General features: G+C 36.0%; 7 protein-coding genes across 7 annotated transcripts, besides 2 other annotated features; 3 read left to right on the forward strand and 4 right to left on the reverse strand.

Moving 5' to 3' along the window:
• Positions 1–4,524: part of a mobile genetic element that runs on past the window's edge.
• TVAGG3_0063630 (uncharacterized protein) lies at positions 316–1,155 on the reverse strand (the record flags this gene model as incomplete). The annotated part of the gene is made up of 1 exon (XM_051221499.1): positions 316–1,155. The coding sequence occupies one exon, from the start codon at positions 1,153–1,155 to the stop codon at positions 316–318; it is 840 nt and encodes a 279-aa protein (XP_051106485.1).
• On the forward strand, positions 2,300–3,065 carry TVAGG3_0063640 (keratin-associated protein family; the record flags this gene model as incomplete). Its single annotated transcript, XM_051221500.1, has 1 exon — positions 2,300–3,065. A coding segment is annotated over one exon (766 nt), but the record flags the coding sequence as incomplete, so codon positions are not given.
• Positions 4,525–5,153: 629 nt separating the features above from the next.
• On the reverse strand, positions 5,154–5,630 carry TVAGG3_0063650 (uncharacterized protein; the record flags this gene model as incomplete). The annotated part of the gene is made up of 1 exon (XM_001278215.1): positions 5,154–5,630. A coding segment is annotated over one exon (477 nt), but the record flags the coding sequence as incomplete, so codon positions are not given.
• A 13-nt stretch (positions 5,631–5,643) lies between these two features.
• Positions 5,644–5,832, forward strand: TVAGG3_0063660 (uncharacterized protein; the record flags this gene model as incomplete). Its single annotated transcript, XM_001278214.1, has 1 exon — positions 5,644–5,832. One exon carries the CDS (start codon positions 5,644–5,646, stop codon positions 5,830–5,832), a length of 189 nt encoding a protein of 62 aa, XP_001278215.1.
• A 1,273-nt stretch (positions 5,833–7,105) lies between these two features.
• Positions 7,106–7,393, reverse strand: TVAGG3_0063670 (uncharacterized protein; the record flags this gene model as incomplete). The annotated part of the gene is made up of 1 exon (XM_051221501.1): positions 7,106–7,393. One exon carries the CDS (start codon positions 7,391–7,393, stop codon positions 7,106–7,108), a length of 288 nt encoding a protein of 95 aa, XP_051106487.1.
• A 1,046-nt stretch (positions 7,394–8,439) lies between these two features.
• On the forward strand, positions 8,440–8,818 carry TVAGG3_0063680 (uncharacterized protein; the record flags this gene model as incomplete). Its single annotated transcript, XM_051221502.1, has 1 exon — positions 8,657–8,818. One exon carries the CDS (start codon positions 8,657–8,659, stop codon positions 8,816–8,818), a length of 162 nt encoding a protein of 53 aa, XP_051106488.1.
• A 74-nt stretch (positions 8,819–8,892) lies between these two features.
• Positions 8,893–12,242: part of a mobile genetic element that runs on past the window's edge.
• Positions 11,137–11,481, reverse strand: TVAGG3_0063700 (uncharacterized protein; the record flags this gene model as incomplete). The annotated part of the gene is made up of 1 exon (XM_051221503.1): positions 11,137–11,481. One exon carries the CDS (start codon positions 11,479–11,481, stop codon positions 11,137–11,139), a length of 345 nt encoding a protein of 114 aa, XP_051106489.1.

The following is a 12,242-nucleotide window of genomic DNA, read 5'->3' on the forward strand; positions in this document are numbered from 1 at the left end:
TAACGCTCTATTATGAGATCTCTGATCGTGATCTAAAGCAACTGGGGAATTTGAAGCTGGAACATTCATGATACCATTGTAGTCATCATAGAAGCTCTTAGCATTCTTGAAAATATCTGCTACACTTCCTGTACCTCCTTGATTCTTAATTGCCAGAGCTAATTTATTGGTAATGTCTTTAGCTTTCTTAGGCATTTTGATCCCAAACATATCAAGCATACCTTTCTTATCTTCTGGTGAAAGGTTATTAACTAATCCTTTTATAGCATTGAGCATGTTGGTCTTTTATAACCGATAAAAAAATATACGTTTTTTTTAATCGTCATCGTAATCATAATCGTACGAAGATTCTGTATCATCATCACTGACATCATTGGTTTCTCTAACTTCTGGCTTATCTGGTTTAATCTCTATCACCATAAACATTGGTGACAATAATCGAACAGGCTGATCTTGGAAGTCAACTAAGGTAAACGTAACATTAGTTAGTTCCCATGGAAATGCATCTATCCATGGTGAGGATTCCTTACATATAAGTGGTTTACCAGATATCCAGAACTCATTGATGTTATAACATGTAGATCTGTACATGATCTTTCTTCGATCATCAACTTGGTCAATATTATTGAACCCAGAGATGACAGACATTGATGAACGAAGGTATAACTGATACCCGAAGTTGAGCATAGGTGGTTTTGGCATTTGTAGATAATAATTATGTACAATAGGTAGTTCTATTCCATATGCACCTAAAATAAGATTTGCTCTATGTGAAGCATCTTTTAAATAGACTTTATGTCCTTTGTCCTGTGACGTAAATATAAGTTGATTCGTAGCACTCAGTGAAACTGTTACATTATGTTGACCTTTTTTCTTGTTATAATAATCAAACTGTTTTGTTACAATCTCTTGTAGTTTTGATACAATAGTATCCATATCAAATGAAAGAGCTGACTTAAATGTACACACCTTTTCTTCTCCATCTTCGTCTAACTGTAAGACAAAATAATCTGTTTCGTCACAAACAATAAAGTTCGCCATAGTACTGACACTTTTTACTCTCATCTTTATCTTACTTGGATGCCCCATGTTAGGATCTGCTTGAAACTGTATTGTCCCGTAGTTATTAGGATCAGTCGATTGTAGATAATACATCATTTTTATATGTAGTAAAAGAATGAGTGTTGTTCCATATGCATATGAATGTTATAAGTCTAGCGTACTTCAATATAAAGAATATACTCTCAGAATTACTGATAATGCTTTAGTCATACATAAAGAAGGTGCTGATGAAGACATTACCATCGGTCCTGGTATATTACCTATCGAGCAACCAGATGGTACAATTGTTGAAACAGACTTAAATCAATACCTTCAAGCGTTACAGAATCGTGTGACAAAAGTAGAGAATAATTACTTAGATGCTCCATTCTTCACAACTGATAGAGATTATATGTTTTCATGTATGGCGAGTAATGGTTTGCAAGAAACTCGTGAGGTAAATATTAATGAAGCATTAGAGACTATAATATATCATGTTAAACGGTTATTATCGATTGACCATGGAGTTCATTTTGACCCAAGGTCTACACTGTTCAATATACCAATGATTGAAAACAGTCAATTAACATTTAAAGAAGATACATTGTATAATGCTTTAAACGCAGCATTTGCTTATATATTAGGTCATGAACAAGTACAAAATAGTGGTATTGCAATATACTTAGATAAAGTTATGTTAAAGAAACCATTGACATTCACAGAAGATGGTCCAAAAGCAACTGGTATTGTTGGTGATGGAACATTATTGACGAAAGAATACTTAGCAAGTCATGTCGGAGAATTTTTCTCCACTAATGATAGCATCAGTACAACACCAGAAGTTATTTTATTGAAGAAACCAATCACATTTGATGTTAAAGGAAAGACAAAAGCAACTGGTATAGCTGGCGATGGAGTTCTTCTGACTAAGGAATACTTGAAGAAAAATATCAATGACTTCGTTGAAATTGTCAAAGATAAAGAATCTGGTCTTAAGTTCAACCCTTTATCATTCATCTTTGCCATAGCAAACGCCGGTGCTACTGCAGCCTCATGGATATCACTCCAGAGTCAAATAAATGCTCTTTGGGCTTTTGTTGAAAGTCAAGAAGGTATAGATACTGTTCTTGACACTCTGGGTAATCTTGGTCCAAATCATAAAGGAGGTTTTGTGGATGGAATAAAAAATTTAGTTGAAAAGACTAAAACAAGTTTCCAGAAGATAACTCATATAGAAAGATTCAGAAATGAAGGTTATATGGAACTTGAGAGTTTTGATGTGACTGGACCTTTGGAACCAATTCCAATGCCACGTGATGCTAATGATGAAGAAGAGAAAGATCCTGGACCAAAAACAATCATTTCTACGTTAAGTACTTTGTACCCTGATTTTGTGACCTTAGTGAAAGTTGCTAATACATCAAGAAAGAACAATAATATTAATATGTCTGGTACTGATGACCTTACTGATTATCTTTATCTCATTCTTGCTGAATTAGCGAAGAAAGTTGAGGAGAACAAAAATAATGGAGGAAGAACTGCACTTAAGATTGCAGACAAAGCTGACAAAAGTTATGTTGACGAAGAGATACGTAAAGTTGCATCTAAAGAATATACTTTATCACAGTCTGTCATACTTAAGACAATCAAAGGTCCAGAGAAAGATATGTACCCAGGTGATGGTACAACAGTTAAAGTTAATGAAAGAGTTTCATTCCCATCTGGTATTGATGCAAAAGAAGTATATATTAATGGTGAAAACATCAATACAACATTGATTCCTTTGAAAAATAATGAGTTCACTGAACCTTTGACAGTTAAATCAATTCGTTCAAGAGAAGACAAACCTGTTATAATCAATAAAATAGGAGCTGATAATGACCAACCAGTTCAAATCAAGAAAATAAGAGCTGATGACATTATCTTGAACTATACTTTAGGTTCAAGTGCACCTTTAGAGAATCCAAGCACTAGTGTAAGAGATACACTTAATAGTTTAGATAGTAAATGTACGAACATTGAAGGTCATGTCAGAAACTTTGAAACACATGAGCTACCAACAATGTTAGATAAGAAAGCTGACAAAACTTATGTGGATGCAGAACTAACAAAGAAATTTTGGAAACCAGATAAAATGACATTTACAACAGAAATTATAAATGGTGAACCAGCAACTCCATTTGAATTTGTTAGAGGTCTTCAACCAGATACTTTTGAATTTTTCTTGGATAATTCTATTGAACTAACATTACATTATAAAAGTGGAACAAATGCAACATTTCATCCGGGAGATACATTCAAATGGTATTTAATGACATAAGTTCTTTAGAATATGTTTATAGAGCTATGAGCATATATGATTTAATATATCCTATAGGAGCTGTTTATACGTCTATGAATCCAATAAATCCAAACACTTTATTTGGTGGTAGATGGTATGAAATAGTTGACAGTTTTCCATTCTACACTAATACGCAGTCAATGAAGATGGGAGGTTCAAAGAAAATAGGTATTGAAAACCTTCCTTCACATATGCATAGGTTCAGTGGAAGAACATCTGTGGAAGGAAACCATTCACATTCAATGACAAAAAGAGGTTATACAAATCTTGCAGCAGGTTCGGATAGACAGGGAATGCATAGATATGATATTTCAAGTGACCCAGTAGATTCAAGCACAGGTATTTTCTGTGGAACTGCAGGAAATCATACACATGTTGTAGCTGGCATTACAGACCCAGCAGGTAATGGAAAAGATTATATGCCTCCTTATATAACAATGCACGCTTGGATACGAGTTGGTTAACTCAAGATCACGATCACAAACTGTTTCTCAGTATGAATGAGTAGCTCTATTTTTACATCATTACTGAAGTATTTCTTTTCTTCATCAATGACAGAAAGAATGTTTTCATCATCTTTTAAAGATCTTACCAAAGTTAGATCTTCATCAGAAAATCTCAAAGAAAGACTCATTTATGCACTAATAAAAATATAGCTAATTATTTTTTTATCTGAACTTTTTATCGGGTATATAAAGATGTCTGAACATCATATAAAGTTCTTTAAGATCCAACAGTTTGTAGATGAAGTGAAGAAGCAAAATAAAACAGCAAAGAGACTACTTATATGCTTACCACAAACATTATGTCAAGGAAAGTATGGTTATAGTGCAAGTCCGATCATGATCTTTGTCGATAAGCAGAAATACACAAATGAAGGTTTAGCTAATTTACTCAAGTTTGAAAAGATAGCTATAAACATTCCTGACCATTTCTCAGCGAGAATAAACCTTGACAAGACTAAAAGTTATTGTTTATATGTAGATCTCACGAAATCAACAAAGAGTAAAGACAAAGAATATAACCCAGTTGAACTTAAGACAATGGGTAAGAACTTACTCAAAGCTGCTATCAAACCTGTCGAAGAGATCGACATTGAGGATGAAGCAGAAGAAATAGATGTAGATCCTGAAGTGTTATAAACGATAAAGTTTATTTTTGGAGGAAGATGGTGTCAGACCATTTGATCTGGCATGCTTGTTCTAGGTAATTGCAGAAACCTGGAAAGATTGTTATTGGTCTGAGTTTCATACTGGTCTCTCATCTCTCCATTGAAGCAAGTAAATTTACATGAAGAGTTCGTCTGGATTCTCAGGCTTTGGTACACACTGATCGAAGATCTGTATGACCTCTTCATGACCGTACTCCCTCTGGTCAGACATGAGTGTTCTGAAGAACTTTTGCATCTTCGGACCAGGTTTAGCATCTATGCAACGAGTGGGTCTCATTGACATTTTTGTCACTTTTATTTGGTCGAATGGAAGGATTCGAGTTCATGCCACTTGACAGCAAAGAAGGTGCAGAAGAGGTTGTTGTTGCTGCATTCTATGCGAGCTCACACGTTGACGCATTCCGAACTTACCAGGATGACCTCGAAAAAGAAGGTCGAAAGCTTGGAAAGATCCAAATGTTGCTTGAGTTCTTCCGTGGAAACCTTGCACAGAAGTATGAGAAGAAAGAATAAACAACTAATTATTACTGAGCTTAGCTCATAAATGTAAGTTTTTACTCTGATCAGATCTTAGATCTCGTCGGGACAAGCGGAAAGGATAAAGTCCATGAGCTGGACTTTTGTCTTAGTGAGCGGTACTGCGGTCATGAGTAGTTCGCGCTTGTTTGAGCCACTTGGAACGCGACCCTTCCAATTCCTCATAGATCTCAAGGCAGAGATCGTGAAGAACTCAAGGACAAAGAGTCTTTGAGACTTGGTAAGGAATCCCTCATCATCTCTTTCATCCTGGAGGGTCTTTGTGGATGCAGTGGACTTGATCTCGTCTTCCTCGATCGGATCATTCTCATAATCTTCATCACCCTTCTTCCTAAACGTCATCTGCTCTCTCTTGTAGTCGTTCCTGAGAGCATTGAGTCCAGCTTCAAGATCTTGTGAGTTCTTTGCAGGTTTATTGAAAGTTTTCTTTTCCTGCATTTGCTGTATAAGCTGGGTTTGCTGTTGCATCATCTGCAACATCATTGCCATCATATCTAGTGTTGGTGATGCTGGAGCTGGTGTTGTACCATCTTGGGACATTCGGTCGTCGGTTATGTCTTTACAAAAGACTGCTTTACAAAAGACAGCTTTACAAAAGACAGCTTTACAAAAGACAGCTTTACAAAAGACAGCTTTACAAAAGACAGCTTTACAAAAGACAGCTTTACAAAAGACAGCTTTACAAAAGACAGCTTTACAAAAGACTGCTTTACAAAAGACAGCTTTACAAAAGACGTCTTGACAAAAGACAGCTTTACAAAAGACTGCTTTACAAAAGCATTTTCTCACAAAATTGAATACTTTTGCTTTACAAAAGACGTCTTGACAAAAGATTGCTTTACAAAAGTCTGCTTTACAAAAGACGTCTTGACAAAAGATTGCTTTACAAAAGTCTGCTTTACAAAAGATTGCTTTACAAAAGTCTGCTTTACAAAAGACAGCTTTACAAAAGATTGCTTTACAAAAGTCTGCTTTACAAAAGACAGCTTTACAAAAGATTGCTTTACAAAAGCCATGACTGATCTTCATCCAATTTGTTTAATCGAACTTAATGAAGTAATTTCTGCATATCTCCTGCATGTATTTGGAAACGAGAGGATAAGACAACTCACCAAGGTTTCCAGACGCCAGATCCAAAGACTTGAATCAACTGCAGGAGTAATCCTAAGCTTTGAAGAAGGATTAACCAATAAGAAAGATGTCATTGACTCCAAGCGTGAAAGCCTTGCTGCTTTCTTACGCAAACACCCATGGGTCGATGTTGATCTCCAATCTCCTTACCAAGGACTCGTTGAAACCTTCACGACCTACAGACAGCTCCTTGACAGACCTGAGCAGAACCTTCTGGTCGAACGTGATGGCACATTAAGCCCTACAGACGAGTCAATCCAGAGAGAAGAAGCTCAAGAGTAAAAATCTGACATTTATACTTTACATGACATTTTTTTCATGAGTGTTCACGTTAAGATCAATGATGAAAACATGACTCATGGGAAGATATCATTGATGACATAGAGAATGACCTTGATGAAAACATGATGGGAGCTCAAACGTCAGTTAAGGTCAAACTTGGTGAAGTTCAAGAAAAGATCTCCGAGATCAATGCAAAAATATCTGCTCTTACAGAGGTTGACGTTTATTACAGAAGCTTGGAGAGAACTTTAAGCAAACTTGAACGTCAGAACCAAAGTCTCATAGTTGTGCTCCAGAAACTCAGTCTCATGCGTAAAGCATATAATGACTACCTACATGTAAGAGACTTACCTTCTTATTCTACTCCAGATCTCGACTTTTCCGATATAAGTCCAATCCTTATTGATACAACACTTACGATAGCAGGGATGCTTCCTACATATCCAGAATATGATAACTTACCTCAGCTCTTCGAGTATCTCAAGAAAAAGTTCATGATCTTATTATGCGAGACCATGAAAAGACGTCAAAATACCAGAACAGAACGAGAACAGAGCTTACTAATAGACTTATTATATAATACTAAAGAAATAAAGGAGTTTTTATTCTAACTTTGGTATTTTTGGGAAGAACTGATCTGGATCATATTTGTCAACCACAGGTTTTGGTATCAAAAGTCTCTCTGGTTCTTGGACGTCTGGTACTGGAAATGGTTCCTTTGGTTTCCTAGCTTTTGGGAGATCTAAAAATTTTCTTGGTCTCTTTCTTTTGTGTAAGTGTTGTCCATTTTTATCGACAACGAATGTGAGCTTTCCGTCGTCAAAGATGAATGTCGTCGCTTCTTCAGTTCCCTCATCAACTATTATCTTCTTGATCTTTCTCTTCTCCATTAACAGAAAAAGTGACATATATTACTTCATTGTTTTTCTGGGTGTTAGGATTAATTAAACCTCTATCTATAACATGCTTTCTCATAGAAAACTTCTCTCCATATCTTTTTGTCAATATCTCTAAAAGTTCTTCTGTATAAGATTTATCACTACTGAAGTAAATAGATGGATAATTAAGGACATCAAAGGTTTCTACAGTATCTTTAAGAGTCCATTCATCTCCATACTGTATAGAATAAGTATGGAAGTATGGAGGATCACATATAAAGAAAACATTGGGAAGATCTTTATACTCATTGAAGAGTATTCTCCAATCTTTATGAACAATAGTTAAACCTTCAAGATAGTCATCTATGTTTTCACCAAATAAGTTAGTATATCTGAGGTATAACACTTTCTTCATTAATGTGTCAAGATCATAGTATTTGTATGCTCCAGAATAGAGAAGACGTGAACATAATGTATCCCAGTCTATGTATGGAGCTTTACTTATAACTTCTCTGACGATCTCTTTCTGATCAGTAGGAATTTTCTCATCTGGCTTAACATTTATTCTCTCCTTAAGTTCCTTAAGTATTTCATTCGTGTCATGAATGTGTTTCAGTCTATCAACGTAGTTATCATAGTCGTTAGCTATGATCGTTGCTTTTGGGAACATAATATGCAACAGATGAGAGATATAGAGAGAACCACCAAAGAGGTCAACGAAGACATAATCCCCTTTGATGTCTTTGAGTATGTCGATAAGAGCTTTCCTGATCTTCGACTTATTACCTATGAAAGGTAAAGGAGGTTTGGTAAAAATCATTTATATGGTAATAAAAATAAGTGTTTACTTGAGACAATAACCTCTGTTGAGTTTGTAGAACAAGATCAGAAGTACGATCAAGTTCAAAACAACACAAATGGCTAGGATTGCGTTACCAACAATCTTTGTCTTTTCCCAGCAAGACTTCTTCTTTGGTTCATGTGCTGCTTCGACATCACTGTATGGCTCGGACATTAACTTAAAAAGTGTCATGACCACTTCATTTTTGATGAAGTCAACAGCTTATGTCCACTTCCTCCCACAAGCACTTGAGGAACAAGAGAAGGTCATCATTGAATACCTTCAAGCCACTGAGAAGCTCCAAAAGCTTCAAGATCTCCGCGAAGAGTTCAAGTCCCGCTTGAAACAGGAGAACTTACTGCAGGAGTACATGCTCATCTTGTACCCATTACTAGATGGCTCCCATTTACCATCAGAGTACACTGCAGCTCTTGATGCACTCAAAGATCTTCGCGATCACCGTCCGATCGGTAAAGAAGCCTTCGAGCTCACCATTGAGCAAGCCATCCTCGCCAAGGACAATGCAAAGAAGCGGATGCTCGAAGCTCTTGATAAGATCAAGGAGTACGTCGAAACGTTCTAAAATAATTACTTGAGTAAACATAAGTTTTATTCATTGTTTATCTTTTCAAGATATTCTTTCATCTTGACGTTATATTTTCCTAACTCATACAATAACATACTTAAGACATAAATTATACCTACTTATTAACTCAGTATATTGTGCATTATATGCATACTTAAACTCTTGAGCAATATTGTTCTCATCAATGATTCTGATCTGAGCTATTTTTGAGAAAGGTGGTGGAATACCACAGCATGTGATGTCTGGGTCCAGTAGGTCTATTTCACACTTGAACCCAGTCATTCTGTGAACAACTTCTTCCAAGTCTGGCTTAGGTAGTAAGATCTGATCTTTGCTCACTAAGTTAGAAAAGAGCTCTTTGTCTTGGTCTAGAAGTATCTTCTGGTATATACTAAGTAAATACTCTTCTACACCAATCCTCGATGAAGTCTCCACAGATCTCGATGAGGTCAGGTTGGAAGTTAATGGACTTAAAGGAGGAGGATACATTGGTGCTTCTGAGTTCGTAGTTGTTTCCTCTTTTTTTATCTCTGTTGGAGCATCACTTACTGTACCAGATGGATAGTTCTTTATCACAATGTTATTAGTTGTTCTTGAATCAACATTGCTTGTTGGTTCAATTGGAAGATTAGCTGCACCATAAAGAATTGACTTCGATCTCATTTGTTATGAGTAAAAATTGTTTTATTCTCATATAAATGACGAACATTAACCCAGAGAACAACACAGAATATACTGCAACAGGAGTTGTTTACAATGATCTAGATCAGATCGTCCAACTCAAAGCCCCAAGAGGAAGGAATTTAATAAGACAACCTCCACCAAAGATATATGTTGATGATGGTAGTAATGGGTTCAACTTAGTGTATCATTACTCATATCCTCAATATGCAAAAATTGGGTCTACCCCAAACGTGACAAACCATTATATGAACCTTTATGATGAAGCAAGGTTTCATGCACCAACGAAGAAAGAACCTGATGCATCAAGATTACATGAATTCGCAGACCATGATGGTTATAGCGATTACTCAATGCCTGTAAGACTTTAACGTTAATAAAAAAATGACTGTTGGTAAACAAGAAAAAACTTTAATACAAGAGGATTTGATGCTACCAATATATTCAACTGATATGGGAGCTTATCAATTCGATACATTTGAGAATCCTGGTGGAACACCACCATATTTTCTTTTGTTCATCAATGTAAACAGTAGAAAAGGTTATGCGTTCCCAATGAGTGAAAAGAACTCAAACAATGTTCTAAGTGCAATGCAGAAGTTCATTTCACAAGCTACAGGTGAAATGAAGCCTACAATACTTACTAGTGATGAAGACCCAGCTTATACGACACAAAATGTTCGAGATCTGTTGGTCAGTCATAACATTGAGCACATGACGACACAGAAATACAATCATAACATACTAGGTATTATTAATAGGTTCTGTAGAACTATTAGAACTATGTTACATATGAAGTTAAACCTCAAAGAAGGTGATAAAACACCACCTTTCACTGCAGATACAATGAGACAAATTATTAATGACTACAACACTGAATATCATTCAAGCACACAACAAAAGCCTGATGATTTCACAGAAAAGGATAATGAGGAATATATAAAGAAGCAAAGATTGAAAGAAGAGTATGTCAGAAAAAATAACCTTTATAACTTAAGACCTGGTCAAAAAGTTCAAGTCATAGTTGAACCAAGAACATGGGGTAAAGGTAACCAACAAAGAAGACATCTTGATCCTTCTTATTATACAGTTGATTCAGTTGATACAAGTGCATACTTGTTAAGAGCAAAAGATGGAAGTGTTGCAAGATATCCACGTTATCAGATATGGACAAAAATAGAGCATGGATTAAAGCAAGGAGAAACTTTAGATCAAGGAAGACACGGTGCTGTTAAAAGTATTGATGGTCATGAACTTGTCGGTAATGATGTAAAGTATGATGTTACGTTTGAGAACGAAAATACAGGAAAAGTGACAGGTAGAGGTATGCGTGAAGGTAATCCAAACAGGTTGTCACAAATGGAAGTACAGTATTGGAGGAAAAATATTAATGAAGGTCATGTTAAAGATATGCCTAGTTTTCTTGAGAAGTATCGTGGGTTTCGAGTTTAGCTTGTAAGTCCTTTATTTTTGTTTCATACAATGAGATCTTCCTTCTGATCTGTTCATCATTGAGAGGTTGCTTGACTTTACGGAACTGTACACGTCCGTCTTTCATTGTATGTACATAATATCCATCAGGAACCTTACCATCTTTTATATATTCAGTTAACCACTTTTGTTTAGTTGATGCTTTAATGACTTGACTCATTTCTTACTGGATAAATTTTTATGTTTTTTATCTTTTGACGATTTTTTCTTATCCTTATCTTTCTTCTTGTCCTTGTCCTTCTTTGATTTATCCTTCTTCTTGTCCTTGTCCTTCTTGGACTTCTCTGCTGCAGGTGGTGTTGGATTCTGTTTGACTTTAGCACTTGGGTCAGGACCTTGTCTTTGAGACTTAGATATAGATTGTTTAGGAGCTGCTGCTTGTTTAGTTGCTTCAGCTTGTTGTTTAGCTAATTCAGCAGCTTGTTTATCATTCTCTTCTATTTCCTTTGCACCAGTTGCGACTTCATTCTTGAACTTTTGGAGATTCTCAGCAGCATCCATTACCTTATTCGCTCCTTTAAACAATCCATAAAATTTCTGCCATGGTGATACTGAAGGTATATTTCCACCAATTGCTGGAGGAACTGATGCTTCAGGAGTTGGAGATGGTGTTTTGTCTGAATTGAGATGCTTTTCTGCTTCAAGAACTTGTGTAGTATTTTTCTCCAGGTATGCTTTTGCAACCTCCTTAACTTCTGGACGTTCATTATTTACATCCTGTCTTGGTGTTGATGTTTCAGTAGCGTTTTCCTGAGTTACATTAACAACAGGTTGCTCAACTGCTGAAACATTAGCTGCTTCAGTAATGTTATGAGTAGTTGAAACATTTCCTGATATACCTTCTCCTGTTGGAACTCTTGGAGCAATTGTTGTGATGTTCGCCATTGCAGGAGTTGGAGTAGGAGTGTCATCAATCTTTCTGTCAGCTTTCGTCGTTTGCGTTGTAGTATTTGTTGTTTCATTACCATATTTTGATCTTAGTCTGGTAAGCTCTAACTTCATATGTTCTTCAGGATATGCATACTTATTATATTCACCCTTAATATTCTTTTTCCATTCATCGTATTTATCTTCTGCTGATTTCTTAATTGATGCTAGTCCGTTTACAGCCAATTCATCAGTACCGTTATCAGTAGTCTGGTTATATAAAAGATTAGCAGCTGATCTAATTGTGTAATCCGTAAGATTACCAAAACGCTCTATTGTACCTAATGTTGTGTTCTTCAGTTCCTTTCCAATTCCTTGTGCAGCATCTTTGACTA

Source organism: Trichomonas vaginalis, chromosome IV (genome assembly GCF_026262505.1).
Source record: "Trichomonas vaginalis G3 chromosome IV, whole genome shotgun sequence".
NCBI lineage: Eukaryota > Parabasalia > Trichomonadida > Trichomonadidae > Trichomonas > Trichomonas vaginalis.